This window comes from Vulpes lagopus, chromosome 14 (assembly GCF_018345385.1).
Source record: "Vulpes lagopus strain Blue_001 chromosome 14, ASM1834538v1, whole genome shotgun sequence".
In the NCBI taxonomy this organism is placed as follows: Eukaryota; Metazoa; Chordata; class Mammalia; order Carnivora; family Canidae; genus Vulpes; species Vulpes lagopus.
The window spans coordinates 22841768-22858689 of NC_054837.1; the positions used below are offsets into that span (position 1 = coordinate 22841768).

The window sequence follows — 16922 nt, forward strand, 5'->3', positions numbered from 1 at the left end:
CCATTTTTCTTTCTTGCTAAAGATCATTCTTGGACTTCTAGTGCTGATACCACCTGGGATGCATACTGAATTTTGGCAGCATTCTAAAGGCCCTTTACCTGATAATCCTCTTAAGTTAAAATGCTCTCCCACGTAAATGACTTGAAAAACTACTGTTGGTCTGTTCTCCCTATGAAACCTCAGGATTTGAGTCAAGCTCTTCTCTGTTCCCCCCCCCCTTTTTTTTGTTAAGATTTATTTATTTAGGGGCACCTGGGTGGCTCAGGCAGTTAAGCATCTGCCTTCAGCTCAGGTCATTATGGGGTCCTGGGATGGAGCCCAGCAGGGAGCCTGCTTCTCCTTCTCCTTCTGCCCTCCTCCTGCTCGTGTGCACGCTCTCTCTCTCAAATAAATAAATAAATAACATCTTTTTAAAAATTTATTTATTTGAGGAGGGGAGATGCCAATGGAGAGGGAAGGAGAATCTCTTTTTTTTTTATTTTTTTTATTGGAGTTCAGTTGGCCAACATTTAGCATAATACCCAGTGCTCATCCCGCCATGTGCCCCCCTCAGTGCCCATCACCCAGTCACCCCAATCCCCCACCCACCTCCCTTTCCACTACCCCTTGTTTGTTTCCCAGAGTTAGGTGTCTCTCATGTTTTGTCACCGTCACTGGTATTTTCACTCATTTTCTCTCCTTTCCCTTTATTCTCTTCCACTAATTCTTATATTCCCCAAATGAATGAGACCATATAATGTTTGTCCTTCTCTGATTGACTTACTTCACTCAGCATAATACCCTCCAGGTCCACCCATGTCAAAGCAAATGGTGGGTATTTGTCGTTTCTAATGGCTGAGGAATATTCCATTGTAGCCATAGACCGCAGCTTCTTTAGGGAAGGAGAATCTTAAGCAGACTGCACACCCAGCGCAGGGCCCGATGTGGGGCTCAATCTCACAACCCTAAGATCATGACCTGAGTTGAAATCGAGTCGGCTGCCTAACCAACTGAGCCACCCAGGTGCCCTTCTGCTTCCCTTCTCATTAAGCAACTATTTCCTTACCTGCCCGATTTGCTTTCCTAAGGAGGAAGGGGTGAATTGTCTCTTGCTTCGGGGCAGCATGTCTATTGTCAGATATTAATTAAGCATCAATCCAAAAAAAAAAAAAAAAGCATCAATCCAGTCCTTAGTGGATGTGAGGGAGGGTCTTGGGCCAGGGGGAGGTGGGTTTTCCAGTTGAGGCTCCCCACCCCATCTTATTCAGCTGGCTGCCCCTCTCCAGCCTCTTGCTGACACTGGCAATCAGGTAATCGGATAGATCACTGTGACATCAAAATCCCCGTCCCCACCGTCACCACCTCCTCCAGAGCCTGGCATTTCCTCACCCCTGGGGACATGGGGCTTGCTGGCTGCTTTCAAAATGTCAAAATCTGTTGAGAAGCTTTTCTGTACTACAAAATAAGTGGCAGCATCATCCCAGTCTCTGGAGAGCCCCAGATTATGAGGTGGGGGGGGCATATTTGTGGGTCCCTAGCATCCAGAGGATCAGAGGGGGTCAGGACCCCTCTCCACACAGGCACACGCCCCTGCTGGCCATCACTGCCTTTGTGGAAAGCCGAGAGCGGGCAACCAGCCCCAGCAGGGCTGCGTCTGAATGAAGGCAAGCCAGTGACACTCTGCCTCTCAGCGACACCCCAGCCTGCTGCTGGGAAACCTGCACGTTAATGATGTCAGGATAAAAATAACAGTAATGCAGATCCCAGTACCACCTTGAGGGTATGGCCGCTCTAACTGTGGGATCCCCTGCCCCCAGCTCTGGGGTCTGCTGGCGTTGGGCCTCATCCTGCTGATGACCTTGGTCAGACAGCAAGTTAGCACCTGCGCTGAGGCTCCATTTCCTAATGGGCTCGTCCAGCTGGGGGAGGTGAGGTGGGAAATGACAGCATCTCTAAATATCAGCTGATATGTATGTCGAGCAGTGTCTGCCACTACGCCGAGCACTTCAGGTCCGTGGTCTCAGTGAAACCCCACCCCAACTCAATGAAGTACTATCGCCCTCATTTTACAGATGGCTAAACTGAGGCACAGAGGGTTAGCTTGAGGAGGCCTAGGAGGAATGGTAGAGATGGGACTGGAACCCAGGCCGCGAAGCCCCAGAGCCTGCCCTTAATTCTTAAAGGCCCAGCACAGAATAAGTTCTCTGAAAATGTGCATCTTTATTATTATTTTTGGTATGGTTGCTATTGCTTAATTTGGCTGATTATTATATTGCTCATTTAGATACAGTTATCCTGCTAACTGTTAAATTGCTAATGTGAGGCAGACAGGGCAGGAAGCACCATCCCGGTTCTACAGATGATTGGGGTCTGGAAAGGGAATGTGAGCAAGCAGCCACTGAGTCTCGGTGACAGAGCCACACCTCTCTCCCTCGGTGACTCTGTCATCATCCTCATTGATCGTTCCGATTGAGGCAGCATGTGTCCTTCTGCTGTGGGGGGCCAGGCTCTCGGAGTCCACTGGGGCGAGTAGCCAGGTCTGCAGTGGAAAGGCTCAGCCTGTGAAAGCCTGAACCCCATGCCCAGCTCTGTTGCCTGTTAGCTGTTGCCTGTTAGCTGTGAATTTGAAGATAGTCATTTCACTTCTTACAGCCTCTGTTTTCTCCTCTGAAAAATGGGTTGCCAGGAGGCTTCTGTGAGCCAGTAGATGTACAATGGCCTAGCTTTGCTCAGCCTCTGAATAGGCATTTACTAAACGTTGCTTACTACATTAGGGAATCAGATGCAATCACTGCACTTAAGAAATTCACTGTCTGAGCATCGTCTCTTCATCAAAGCATTGTCTGACTTCCAGAAACTTCTACTTCTAGGATGAGCTACAGGCCATATCGCACACACACACACACACAGCAGTTATCACAGTGTGATATTTGGGGTTTCATAGCATCACATCCAGACATTCTCCGGAGACCTGCCCTGCTGGCTTTGGTAGATTCAGTGGCTCCGTTTAGGGTGTCTGTTGATTACTCCCTTCTCTAAGCCTCTCTGAGCGCTTAAGGAAACTCCTGTCTTTTGAGATTAATCTCTTTCTGTGGGAGGGTCCCCCAAATCACTAGCCATAAACTCCTACTAAACTCATTACTGCCCCCCAGCTCAGTGGGACCAGCTTTCCCTCGGCTTGATCCAGCCCATGACCGGAATAAGACATACAGGTTGGAGTTTCTCCCAAAAGCACCTTCCATAGCTCGCTCTTTACAGGTCACCCAGTGTTCCAGGGATACCCTCAAACAGGGGATAAAAAAAACCTCAACAAAGATACTTTCTGGGAATTTATGTTGAATGGAGTCTCCCTCAGCCCCCAGTGGCAGCAGAATCCAAACCTCGCTGATGTTTCACTTCCACCCATGCCATCACCTGCTGGTTACCTCTAGGGTCTTTGTAGGCCACTTTGCCATGAAACCAGCCATCCCTGTCCTGCTTCTTCAGGTGGTCAGAGCCAGGGCGGAGCCAGGAAGCAGGGCCTGAATTAATGGGGGTTTGGGTTCAGCCCTGCAGGAATTTCCACATATTTTCCTAACTGTTTGTTAGCTGTTTGTTTTAATAGTGAGTATATTCAGAGCAAGCCGTCCCAACTGTTTCCATTGAGACAATGATGTCTGGCTCAGGAAGCAGTGATACCGCTCTGCATGCTTAGTCATTGCAAACCATATTCAAGTTCAAACTATATTCAAGGTTTTTTCCCAGAGAAGCCAAGTCAAAGTGCTTTTTCCTCCCCTCTGTGCAGATTGATACCCCTCCAAACAGAGATTCTGAGAGGTCAATAGGGCTTTCAGTTTCTGAGGGTCACAATACCTTAAAGGTAAAAACTCCAAATCACAATTGTAAGGCTTGTGCATTTTAAATAGTTACCTTTAGCAAGTCAATGCTTTGAATAAACACACACACACACACACACAGAGTCCAAATGTAATAGAAAGGGGTTAGGGCACAAGATAATTATTACAGCATTTCTTTTAAAATTAATTCATGAGGCACATATTCATTGTGGTCTGGTAATGGGATGAAGTTTAAAGTTGTCTAATAACATCTGGCTACCTTGCAACATCAGTGCCACTAAACGTCTACTCAGCAATGTACCTTCAGGACCCCTTATCTTCACAGGCCCTTGTCTGTGGCTGCAAACTGTGATGGTCTGACTCTGGAGCATCTCCTTCTTTAATTATCCTCCACAGAAAATGGCCTGTTGAATCAGGATGGGGAAGGGGGGGGAGAATCAATGATTTCAACCTTCCATGGAGTTATTATAAAGAATGAATCACTTTATAAATAATGCTTTGCATACACGACAAGGAAATTATACTCAAAGGTACTAAACACAGTTGGTTAAGTTTTATAAGGAGCAATTTTTTCATCACACAGCATACCTGCTGATTTGTGGGTCTGTGGTCCTGGACCCTGATCTGCCACAGCTCATAACCCAGTTACACCTGCTGCCCTGAGGAGGTGGTAGCCACAGGTTAGAGCAATGCTGCTTGGGGCTGCAGCAGAGGGCACGGTGTGTGGACCTGGCCTCTAGGGTGGCTGGCGTGGTGCCCAGCTTAGCCCCAGGATGCTGTCCTCATTTTAGGACAAGCCAAGCAGGGCAGGTTGCTGCAGGCCTAGGAGGGAAAAGCTGTCTCTGGGGCTGATAGTTAAAGAGTAAGAAACTACTTGCTTCCTACAGGTTCCGGCTTCAGCTCCTGGATTATTTCTTAGGGTTCTTGTAACAAAGCATCACAAACTGGGTGGTTTAAACAACAGAAACAGGGCACCTGGGAGGCTCAGTGGTTAAGCATCTGCCTTTGGCACAGGCTGTGATCCCAGGGTCCTGGGATCAAGTCCCACATTGGGCTCCCTGCATGGAGCCTGCTTCTCCCTCTGCCTGTGTCTCTGCCTCTCTCTCTGTGTGTGTCTCTCACGAATAAATAAGTAAAATCTTTAAAAAATAAAAACAAAACAACAGAAACATTCTGGAGCCTGGAGAGCTCCTAAAATCAAGATGTTGGCAGGTTGGTTCCTTCTTAGGGCCGTGAGGGAGAATCCTCCACAGGGCTCTCTCTGTGGCTTGTGGACGGCAGTGTGTATGGGTCTTGAAATTTCCCTTTTATAAGGGCACCAGTCATATTGGATTAGGGCCCACCCAAATGACCTCACTTTAACTTCATTACCTCATTAAAGACCCCAGGTAAGACCATATTCTGAGGTGCTGGGAGCTAGGACACCAGCATATGAATTTGAGAGGGACACAGCTCAGCCCTTAACAGTTCCTAGAATGTGGTGTCTCCCAGGGAGCTCCCTCGCTGCCGTCAAGCTCCTGGCCCCATTCCATGACGAGGCTCTTGGCTGGGAGGGCCCACAGTTGGGGAACAGCAAGGTACTTGGCTGCTGTGTCCAGATCTTCCAGATTCTGATGTCTTGTGTCTATGTTCCTGCCTTAAAAAGCCCCCCTCCACCACCTTCCTGTCACTGCTGCTCCTTACTCCCCGACATCCTCCCACTCATGAGGAGGCCTCCAAGTCACTGTTGATTTTGTCCCTTGCCCCCTCCCACCCTCTCACACCCCCAGGCTGTCTGTTCTGCTTCTGGCACCCCACTCTGGCTCCTCCCACCCCCACCACAGCTGCTGCAGCTGTGCTTTGCCCTCCCAGCTTCCCCCTGCACCGAGGCAGCCCCGTGGTTCTCTCCGCACTCAGCGGAGAGAACTCCCTCCCACAGCCCTTGCAGCCACGTGGCCTAAACCTTGGCTTTGAGAAGTGCCCCCCCAATCAGGCAGCTTCATGGGGGGGGGGCCATTCTCTACTTAATCAAGACAAAAGCCTTTGGCTTAGCATTCAAGGGATTTTGAAATGCATTTAGACCTTGTGTTCCTTGGCTTGGGCTGCCATCACAAAACACCACTGACTGGGGTGGCTTAGAAGTAGAAAGTTATTTCTCGTAGCTCTGGAGGCTGCAGTCCACGGTCAGGGTGCCAGTGTGGTCACACTGGGCAAGGGCTCCCTTCCTGGCTTGCAGACGGCCACCTTCACCATGTCCTTATTTTGGTTTTCTGTGTGTGCGTGGAGGGAAAGAGAGAACGGTCTCTTCTTCTCATAAGGTCACCAATCCTGTCAGATTAGGTCCTACTCATGACAATTTTTTAAAAAATATTTTATTCATTTATTCATGAAAGACACACAGAGAGAGAGGGAGGGAGGGAGGCAGAGACACGGGCAGAGGGAGAAGCAGGCTCCATGCAGGGAGCCCGACGTGGGACTCGATCCCAAGTCTCCAGGATCACACCCCAGGCTGAAGGCGGCACTAAACCGCTGAGCCACCCGGGCTGCCCCATTTTTTTTTAATTTAATTTATTTATTTGAGGGGGAATGAGCAAGAAAGAGAGAGTGTGCAGGAGTGAGGGAGAGGTGAGCAGAGAGAGAGTGAGAAGCAGACTCCCTGCTGAGCAGCACGACATGATATGGGGCTGGAACCCAGGACCCTGAGATCAGGACCTAGGCCAAGGGCAGATGCTTCACCCACTAAGCCACCCAGGTGCCCCTTTTATGGCCTCTTTTCATCTTAATTACTTCCTGTCTCCAACAGGTTAGGGCTTTATTTTTTTTTTAATTTTTTATTTATTTATGATAGTCACACAGAGAGAGAGAGAGAGAGGCAGAGACACAGGCAGAAGGAGAAGCAGGCTCCATGCACCGGGAGCCCGACGTGGGATTCGATCCCGGGTCTCCAGGATTGTGCCCTGGGCCAAAGGCGGGCGCCAAACCGCTGCGCCACCCAGGGATCCCCAGGTTAGGGCTTTAACATAGGAATTCAGAAGGGACAGTTCATCTATGGCAGACCTCAGTTTGTTGAGCATGTACAATGTGCTGGACACTGGTCTAGGGGCTAGACACAGAGCAAAGTAGACAGTGGGTAAGCAGAAAACCATATCTGTATCTAAATATCTGTAGACATCGTATATATGTATATATATGTATGTATTATGTCTAACCGGATCCATAAGACATAGAGACTTAGACATATATACATTCACATGCAAATACATATACACTCGCAAATTGCAGGCAGTGATAAATGCCTTGAAGAAAACTAAAGCATGATAAGGGAGCACAGAATACTGGGTGGGGCGCTGTTTTAAAGGACAATCAGGAAAGATCTCTAATGCAGTGCCATTTAAGCAAGTGGGACACAATCTCCACTTAAAAATAACTTAAGCGTTCCACCACTGGAAGTCGATTCTCTGGATCAAGAGTCTAGATTTTTCTGTAAGGGGAAAGGTAGGAAATAGTTTTAGCCTCTGTGGCCCTTATGACCTTGGTCTCCGTGACAACGACTCTGCTCTGCTGCCCTATCCCTAAAGCCTCCACAGATAATCTAAGAACAAATGAGGGTGGCCGTGTGCCAATAAAACTTTATTTATGGACACTGAAATTTGAACTTCATGTAACTTGTATGTATCATGAAACACGACTCTTCTTTTGATATTTTTATTCAACGGGCTAAAGATGGGGGGGGGAAAAACCCTTCCTAGCTTGTGGGCTGCATAAAAAGCAGGCAGCGGACCAGGTTTGTCCCCCTGGCCACAGTCTGAGACCGTGGCACGCAGCCGGATGAGGCTTCTCCTGGTTGCGGGATGAGAGTGGGGACCACCGTAGGGCCAAGAACACGAGTCCCAGGCACACAGTAGGTGCTCAGTGTGTATTTGTTGAAGGAGAGGGAGATGGAAAAGAAGGAGAGGGCAGAAGGAACCAGGGTGTCAGGGTGCCTACAAGGCTGAATTCCTGGCTCCAGGCCCGGGGCTGGTATGACGTCCCCTCACTATCTCCTCTTGGGCTGCAAGGCCACTACCTTCCATTTCACAGCCCCTGCAGGCTCCAGAAGCAAAGAGGTGTGGACAGAGCCTTTGAAATGCCCACTTAGGAGCGATGTCCCAGGCAGCCCTCCCACAGAGCCCACCAAGATCTAACCAGGATCTCCCACCACCTAGAAAGCGTCCGCTGACCACACCAGGCACAACTCTAGTAAAGGACACGTGGAGCTGCTGCCCAGAGCCCACCTGTGCCCTGTCCCCAGCTTAATAACTCACAAGTGCCACTAATCTGCATTTTTAACGAGAACATTTCAGTCCCCACTCAGAAAAGTCATTTGCATGCCCCATGCAGGGCCCCTGACTGCTATATTAATCTCCCCATTTGTCCCCTCCTGAGTCATCTAATATTACTGCTGGCTAATTAAAACATCAAAGCCCCAAGTACAACAGCCCTGCCAGAGGCTTCCTAATGCCTGGTTTCAAGTGTGTGCAGTTCAGCACAGCCCGGGGCGGAGAGAGGCGCAGCTCGCGCCTGAGCCCCCCATTCCTTGGCTCGAAATGACCACCCCTCACACATCTGGATCCTCAACAGATGGCCTCTTTCGTTATGCCTGTTACTCCCTCCACACACTGCCGATGAAGGCTGCCAGCTGCCCACCCACCAGCCGTACCCCACCCCTCTTCCCCCTGCCTCACTCTGCTCCCCATCCACCTGCCCTCCCACCCCCTCCACGGGTCCTAGGCCTGACCCCAGCGTTAGCACTGTGTCTGTCCCATTATCCTCTCTCTGGGATTCCAACTGCTCCCCAGCCTCCAGGACGTCCATGTGGGTGGTTAAGAGAGTTTGCAAACTGGCTGAATGATGCGCAATATTTAGGGAGGATGGCTTGGGTGCCTCCCGCATGGGCAAGGTCAGATTTTTTTTGGTTCTCATGTTGGCATGGTCGGAGGAATGTGTTGCTACAAAGTCTTGCCCAAAGATGTGACTTCCATCCCTTGCATGTCTGCTGGAAGAGACTGTAGTGAAGACAGATCTTAAAGAAGTGTTGGTGCTGTCTGGCCAGGCCTTCAAAGGAAATGGAACTGTCTGCATGTGGCTTCACAAGGCGACGTAGTAAAATAACTCAGAGCTCAGCAGGCAGAAAGTGCAAATGGGAGTGAAGGGAAGACTCCTACATCCTTCTCCTGCTCCTGGTGTGTCAGGACTATAGTAACACTTATGGCCATGGCATTACTGATAGGACTAGCAGGGGTACTGACCTTAGCAGATTATGACACTAAGAGCAGGAAGTGGTGGCTGACATTTAGGAAGTGATCACATTCATCCAAGTGAAAGATGATTTTGTCTGGCGAGGATACTGGCTGGTTAGATGGGGAGAAAAAGGAAGGGGTGTATTCTAGAGCTATTTTGAAGCTAAAATGGGGGGACTTGGAGGAGGATCAGGTGTGGGGGATAAAGAGTACTATGTCCAGGATAGCTCCCACCTGTGTCTTGCACAGGTGGATGGATGGTGATGCCCAGCACTGAGATGGGAACCACTGGAGATGACCGGATCTGGCCACAGCAGGGAGGTGTGGAAGATCATGAGTCATGGCACCTTCCTTTTGTTCTCTGCTACCACTTGGATGGTTCTGGAGCTGTCTTTAACATGCTGTTCACCTATCCTCAGCTCCCCAGATACTAACATAGTCTTATTCCACTGGCCAGAAAGGAGGCTATGATATGCCTGTCACCTCAGGACCTTTGCATAAGTTGTTCTTTCTGCCTGCAAGACCTTGCTCTTCTTTCTTTGCCTGATTGACACCTACTTGTCCTTCAGATCAGATCTCAACTTAGAAGTCAAATGCTGTAGGTTAGGTGTCTCTCTTTTGTGTTTCCACAGTCCTTTATACACCACCAACGTCCCATATTATGACACCCACTATACTTGATTATAACGATCATACAACTGTCATCTCTCCCCCCACCCCAACATTGCACTAAGAACTCCATGAGGGCAGAGTTCTCATCTGTCTAGTTGTCACTATAGCCCTGGCCCTTGCTGCCTTGCTTGGAACATAGAACCTACTCAATAAACATATGTTGAATGAATGAATGAATGACTTATGCATAATGGCGAAGAGGCAGGAGAGTCCAACAGTTAAGAACATGGTTTGAGGGGCTCCTGGTGGCTCAGTCAGTTAAGCGTCTGCCTTTGGCTCAGGTCATGATCCCAGGGTCCTGAGATCAAGCCCGGCATCAGGCTCCCTGCTCAACTGAGAGCCTGTTTCTCCCTCTCCCTTTGCCTGCCACTCTACCTAGTTGTGCCTTTCTCTCTCTCTCTCTCTCTGTCAAATAAATAAATAAAATCTAAAAAAAAAAAGAAAGAAAAAGAACATGATTTGAAAGACAGACTTCCAGGATTTGACTCCTGGCTCCAGTGTACTAGCTCTGTGACCTTGGGCAACTTAACCTCTCTGTGCCTCCGTTTCCTCATCTGTAAAATGGGCATAAGCTCTTGCTTGGCATACGGTAAATGCTTCTTGAATGCCAGTTTTCAGTCTTAGCCCTTCAGCATGCTCTATGATTTCTTTCCTGGACTTAGCCCACTTAAGTGTAATTCATAGCTTCCTTACCCACCTGAGTTCCACCAACCCAGTTCCTCCTGCCTCCTCCCTGACTTCATCTCCTTGCCCTAATCACCCTCCTACACTCCAGCCACGGTGGCCTCCTTGCTGGTCCTTTGAACTTAACAAGCTTATCCTTACCTCAGGGCCTTTGCGCTTGCCTTTCTCCCCTCCACTTAGTCATCATCATATATCCTTACCACCAGCTGATACTACATTGTTCACATATAGGTTTACTTGTGACTTATCTCCACTTCTCTCACATCAGTGTCCCAGAAGGGCCAGAGCACTCTCTATCTTGCTCACCACAGTGCCCCCATTGCCTAACAGTGTCTAGCTCATAGTAGGTGCTCAATAAATACTAGTTGAGTGTGTGAATGCCCTCCCACAAGGTCTCTGTCCAGGGCTCCATTCTTTGGCATGAGTGTCACTCCACACTGGTTTGTCTTCTCCCTTCCCCCACCTAGCTGACACAGCAGGGCCTACCTGCTGCTTCTCCCTTACAGTTGCTGACTGACACTTGTCTGATGCATAGACAGGTAGACAATTACTCGGAAACACCCAAGACAGAACTTAATCCTTATTAATGAGATCTAAAATGGATGGGCCAACTTTGGTCAGCCCAAGACTTATCGCCTAACACCAACTGGGCATTTTGTTTATAGAAGGGAAGACAGATGGGAGACTGAAGGTGTTCAACACAGAGGGAGCAGTCAGTGCAAAGGCCCAAAGGCAGGAACACATTTGGCATTTTCAAGAGGCAGAAGCCTAAAATTCAGGGTAAATATTCTATGCTTTGAAATTTTTTAACTTAATTTTTTCCGTTTTCCCAGTGCTCACCAGATGTAGTGAGTTTGGACTATAGCAGGGAAGCCCAGGAATCCAAGGAATTTGACCTAGCTTCGGCTTTGATTCCTCAGGCCTAAAAGCCAGCACCATTCAGAGAGGCAGACTCTGTCCCTTGGTCATTTACTCATTCAGCAGACATTCAGTGAGTCCCTACTATCTGCAAGGACCTGTGCTAGACACCAGGGAGGCCACCTTTGAGTTCTTGACCCCTCCCCAAAGAATAGAACCCAAAAGGCTTTTCCACAGTGCCTCCTTTGGCATAGGTAGAGAGACCAGGTTCCCAACCACCTTGTAGGTGTCACGTGGGAGAATGAGTCCTTCTCTCTGTGCAGGTGCTTGGTAACTCTGGCAGATTCCAGGAAGAGCAACTCACCTGCCTCCTGCCTGATTTCATCTCCTTGCCCTAATCACACTCCTACATTCCAGCCACGGTGGCCTCCTTGCTGGTCCTTTGAACTTAACAAGCTTATCCTTACCTCAGGGCCTTTGCACTTGCCTTTCTCCCCTCTACTTAGTCATCATCATATATCCTTATCACCAACTGATACTACATTGTTCACATACGGGTTTACTTGTGATTTATCTCCACAAGTGGAGACAGTTTTCCAGTGTCTGATGTCCCATACTTCCTTGTCTCCTCCAGCCCCCTGCCTCGGGAAAACAGTCTCCCACAAAGAATGGAAGCCCCTCCAAGTGCCCCCGCTTCCTCAAGGTCAAGAACTGGGAGACGGATGTGGTTCTCACTGACACCCTCCACCTTAAGAGCACATTGGTGAGTATCCCAGCAGGACAGAGACCAACTTCACATTTGGTGTTGGCTAAGTCTTTGTTGTGGGGCCTGCCCTGTGCCTGTAGAGTGGTTAGCATCATTTCTGGCTTATACTCATGAGATGTCAGTAGCCCCCCTGAATTTGTGATAACCAAAAATGTCTCCAGATATTACTCAGCGTCTCCTGGTAGGGAAATCCACTCCCATTTGAGAACCACTGGTGGATACTTACTCACTCATGGAAATACTTTTCATTTGTATACCTTGAACCCACAAGAATCCAAGTGGAGTTGCTGGTTCTGAACACATCTTCTTTGTCTCTCACAGTCTGACCACTGATAAGGTATTGAAAAAGCCCTTCCTTGGTTTCACTGGGTTTCTGCTAAACTTTTATTTATTATATTTTTTAAAGATTTTATTTATTTATTCATGAGAGATACAGAGAGAGAGAGAGCAGAGACACAGGCAGAGGGAGAAGCAGGCTCCATGCAGGGAGCCTGACATGGGACTCAATCCCGGGTCTCCAGGACCACGCCCTGGGCTGAAGGTGGCGCTAAACTGCTGAGCCACCCGGGCGGCCCTCTGCTAAACTTTTAGATCATATTTTTAACAGTTAGCAATTCAACACATTGCTTTACATTTTTGTTGAAAATGAGCCTCTTGGAAGAATAGTGTGTTGGTTAGCTATTGCTGCATAACAAATATACCCAAAAGTCAGGGACTTAAAACAACAACCACTCATTATTTTCCAAAAGTCTACAGATTGGCTTGGTGGTCCTGCTGGTTTCAGTTGATTTCAAGCATCTGCAATCATCTGAGGGACACCAGGCAGGTCTAGGATGGCCTTGGTTAGGATAACTCTGATCCCCCAGCAAACTAACTTGGCCTGGTTCATATGGTGGTTGCAAGGTTTTCAGAGAGAGAATGAGCAGAAGCATACAAGATCTTTTGAGGCCTAGGCATGGGATGGGCACAACAGCACCTCTGCCATTTTCTATTGACCAAAACCAGCTCACATTCAAAGGGAGAGGGTATAGGCTCCGCCTCTCGGTGAGAATTGCTCTAGAGTCACATTGCAAAGGGTGTGAATACAGGCAAGAGAAGAATTGGGGCCACTTTTTTGCAGTCAACATCCCAGAGAGATGTTCAAGTGACCTATTGCAACCACTCTACAAGTTCCTTCTTGATCAACACAAGATCAAAAAATATTTGGGGATTCAGTACCAATGAGTCTGATTCTCAGGCAGTGCCAGTCAGAAAGCCTCTCTTCCCCTAGATGAGTAGAGCAAACACTTTCAGAACTTTAACACACTGCCTGTGGATTCTCACCTTTACTGGTGACCACATCCCACAATGATTTGAAGCCAGTACTTGAGAAATCCCATTTGGGTATTAAAGGCCAGGTAAACTCTACCATGAATGTCAGATCCATGTCCACAGCCCCACTTGTGCTACACTTGGGTAAGACCAAGTGATCGTCCAAATCTCTCTTGTCCTTCCAGGAAACGGGATGCACCGAGCACATCTGTATGGGCTCCATCATGCTCCCTTCTCAGCAAATACGAAGGCCTGAAGACGTCCGCACAAAAGAGCAGCTCTTTCCTCTCGCCAAAGAGTTCATTGATCAGTACTACTCGTCAATTAAAAGGCAAGTGTATGTTGACTCGGGGGACCCAGGGTGAATTACCAAGGACCAAGACAAAGACTTCAACTCCAGCTCTGTGATGGTTGAACCAAGACCTGAGCATAAGGGCTCTGCCCTCCATATGCACAGTTTGAAAACTGGTGGCCCAAGGGCCAAATCTGGTCCCCAGGAATGTCTTTGGCCTGCAAAGTTGCTTAAATCTGAAACATTTCAAGCAATTCTGTGTCTAGGCACACTACCTTAAAGAAACTCTCACACTTAACTTGTTCACCAGAAGACATACATAAAAATGTTCAATGAGACATTGTTATAATAGGAAAAAAATTAAAATCAAAGAGCTAACCCGAAACAACTTCGACTCCCTCAGCAGAGAATGTATAAGTAAGTGGTGGTATTTTCCAAATCATGGAATGTCATAACAGCTACAGAAAATGAGTGAGTTGGCATTCAGCATGTTCATGGGAATGAAGCTTGCAAATAACTATGCAAAAGGAAGAAAGGATAACTTTGTAAAAGAAAACATTCAAGGTAGCACCATTTATATAAACTTTTTAAACGTACAGAGTAATACTGTACATGGTTTAGGGAATAGTTACATAAGTATATATATATATATAACATAAATATTTATGTAAATATATATGTACTTATGTAAATATATACAATATATATACTTATGTAAGTATGTATACAATAAACATAAAAAAGAAAAGCATAAGAGGGGGCACCCTGGGTGCTTGGTTAGGCAACTGACTCCTATTTTGGCTCAGGTTGTGATCTCAGGGTCAGAGAATGGAGCCCCACGTCAGTACAGAGTATGCTTGGCATTCTCTCTCCCTCTGCCCCTCCCCCTATTTGCTGTCACTCTCTCTCTCTCTCTCTCTCTCTCTCTCTCTCTGTCAAATAAATAAATAAAATCTAAAAAAAAAAAGAAAGAAAAAGAACATGATTTGAAAGACAGACTTCCAGGATTTGACTCCTGGCTCCAGTGTACTAGCTCTGTGACCTTGGGCAACTTAACCTCTCTGTGCCTCCGTTTCCTCATCTGTAACATGGGCATAAGCTCTTGCTTGGCATACGGTAAATGCTTCTGAATGCCAGTTTTCAGTCTTAGCCCTTCAGCATGCTCTATGATTTCTTTCCTGGACTTAGCCCACTTAAGTGTAATTCATAGCTTCCTTACCCACCTGAGTTCCACCAACCCAGTTCCTCCTGCCTCCTCCCTGACTTCATCTCCTTGCCCTAATCACCCTCCTACACTCCAGCCACGGTGGCCTCCTTGCTGGTCCTTTGAACTTAACAAGCTTATCCTTACCTCAGGGCCTTTGCACTTGCCTTTCTCCCCTCCACTTAGTCATCATCATATATCCTTACCACCAGCTGATACTACATGTTCACATATAGGTTTACTTGTGACTTATCTCCACTTCTCTCACATCAGTGGTCCCAGAAGGGCCAGAGCACTCTCTATCTTGCTCACCACAGTGCCCCCATTGCCTAACAGTGTCTAGCTCATAGTAGGTGCTCAATAAATACTAGTTGAGTGTGTGAATGCCCTCCCACAAGGTCTCTGTCAGGGCTCCATTCTTTGGCATGAGTGTCACTCCACACTGGTTTGTCTTCTCCTTCCCCCACCTAGCTGACACAGCAGGGCCTACCTGCTGCTTCTCCCTTACAGTTGCTGACTGACACTTGTTGATGCTTGAAATGGTAGACAATTACTCGGAATAAACCCAAGACAGAACTTAATCCTTATTAATGAGATCTAAAATGGATGGCCAACTTTGGTCAGCCCAAGACTTATCGCCTAACACCAACTGGGCATTTTGTTTATAGAAGGGAAGACAGATGGGAGACTGAAGGTGTTCAACACAGAGGAGCAGTCAGTGGCAAAGGCCCAAAGGCAGGAACACATTTTGGCATTTTCAAGAGGCAGAAGCCTAAAATTCAGGGTAAATATTCTATGCTTTGAAATTTTTTAACTTAATTTTTTCCATTTTCCCTGTGCTCACCAGATGTAGTGAGTTTGGACTATAGCAGGGATAAGCCCAGGAATCCAAGGAATTTGACCTAGCTTCGGCTTTGATTCCTCAGGCCTAAATGCCAGCAACATTCAGAGAGGCAGACTCTGTCCCTTGGTCATTTATATTCAGCAGACATTCAGTGAGTCCCTACTATCTGCAAGGACCTGTGCTAGACACCAGGGAGGCCACCTTTGAGTTCTTGACCCCTCCCCAAAGAAGAACCCAAAAGGCTTTTCCACAGTGCCTCCTTTGGCATAGGTAGAGAGACCAGGTTCCCCAACCACCTTGTAGGTGTCACGTGGAGAATGAGTCCTTCTCTCTGTGCAGGTGCTTGGTAACTCTGGCGATTCCAGGAAGAGCAACTCACCTGCCTCCTGCCTGATTTCATCTCCTTGCCCTAATCACACTCCTACATTCCAGCCACGGTGGCCTCCTTGCTGGTCCTTTGAACTTAACAAGCTTATCCTTACCGTCAGGGCCTTGCGCTTGCCTTTCTCCCCTCCACTTAGTCATCATCATATATCCTTATCACCAACTGATACTACATTGTTCACATATAGGTTTACTTGTGACTTATCTCCACTTCTCTCACATCAGTGGTCCCAGAAGGGCCAGAGCACTCTCTATCTTGCTCACCACAGTGCCCCACCCCCATTGCCTAACAGTGTCTAGCTCATAGTAGGTGCTCAATAAATACTAGTTGAGTGTGTGAATGCCCTCCCACAAGGTCTCTGTCCAGGGCTCCATTCTTTGGCATGAGTGTCACTCCACACTGGTTTGTCTTCTCCCTTCCCCCACCTAGCTGACACAGCAGGGCCTACCTGCTGCTTCTCCCTTACAGTTGCTGACTGACACTTGTCTGATGCATAGACAGGTAGACAATTACTCGGAAACACCCAAGACAGAACTTAATCCTTATTAATGAGATCTAAAATGGATGGGCCAACTTTGGTCAGCCCAAGACTTATCGCCTAACACCAACTGGGCATTTTGTTTATAGAAGGGAAGACAGATGGGAGACTGAAGGTGTTCAACACAGAGGGAGCAGTCAGTGCAAAGGCCCAAAGGCAGGAACACATTTGGCATTTTCAAGAGGCAGAAGCCTAAAATTCAGGGTAAATATTCTATGCTTTGAAATTTTTTAACTTAATTTTTTCCATTTTCCCAGTGCTCACCAGATGTAGTGAGTTTGGACTATAGCAGGGA

General features: G+C 47.7%; 1 protein-coding gene across 1 annotated transcript in view; it reads left to right on the top strand.

Annotated features, from left to right (window-relative positions):
• Positions 1-16922, top strand: part of NOS1 (nitric oxide synthase 1) — a 185955-nt gene that overhangs the window by 109543 nt on the left and 59490 nt on the right. The window contains exons 4-5 of the mRNA XM_041729393.1: positions 11922-12050; positions 13550-13695. Of these exons, the coding sequence (XP_041585327.1) occupies positions 11922-12050; positions 13550-13695 (275 nt within the window). The remainder of the gene's footprint in view (positions 1-11921; positions 12051-13549; positions 13696-16922) is intronic.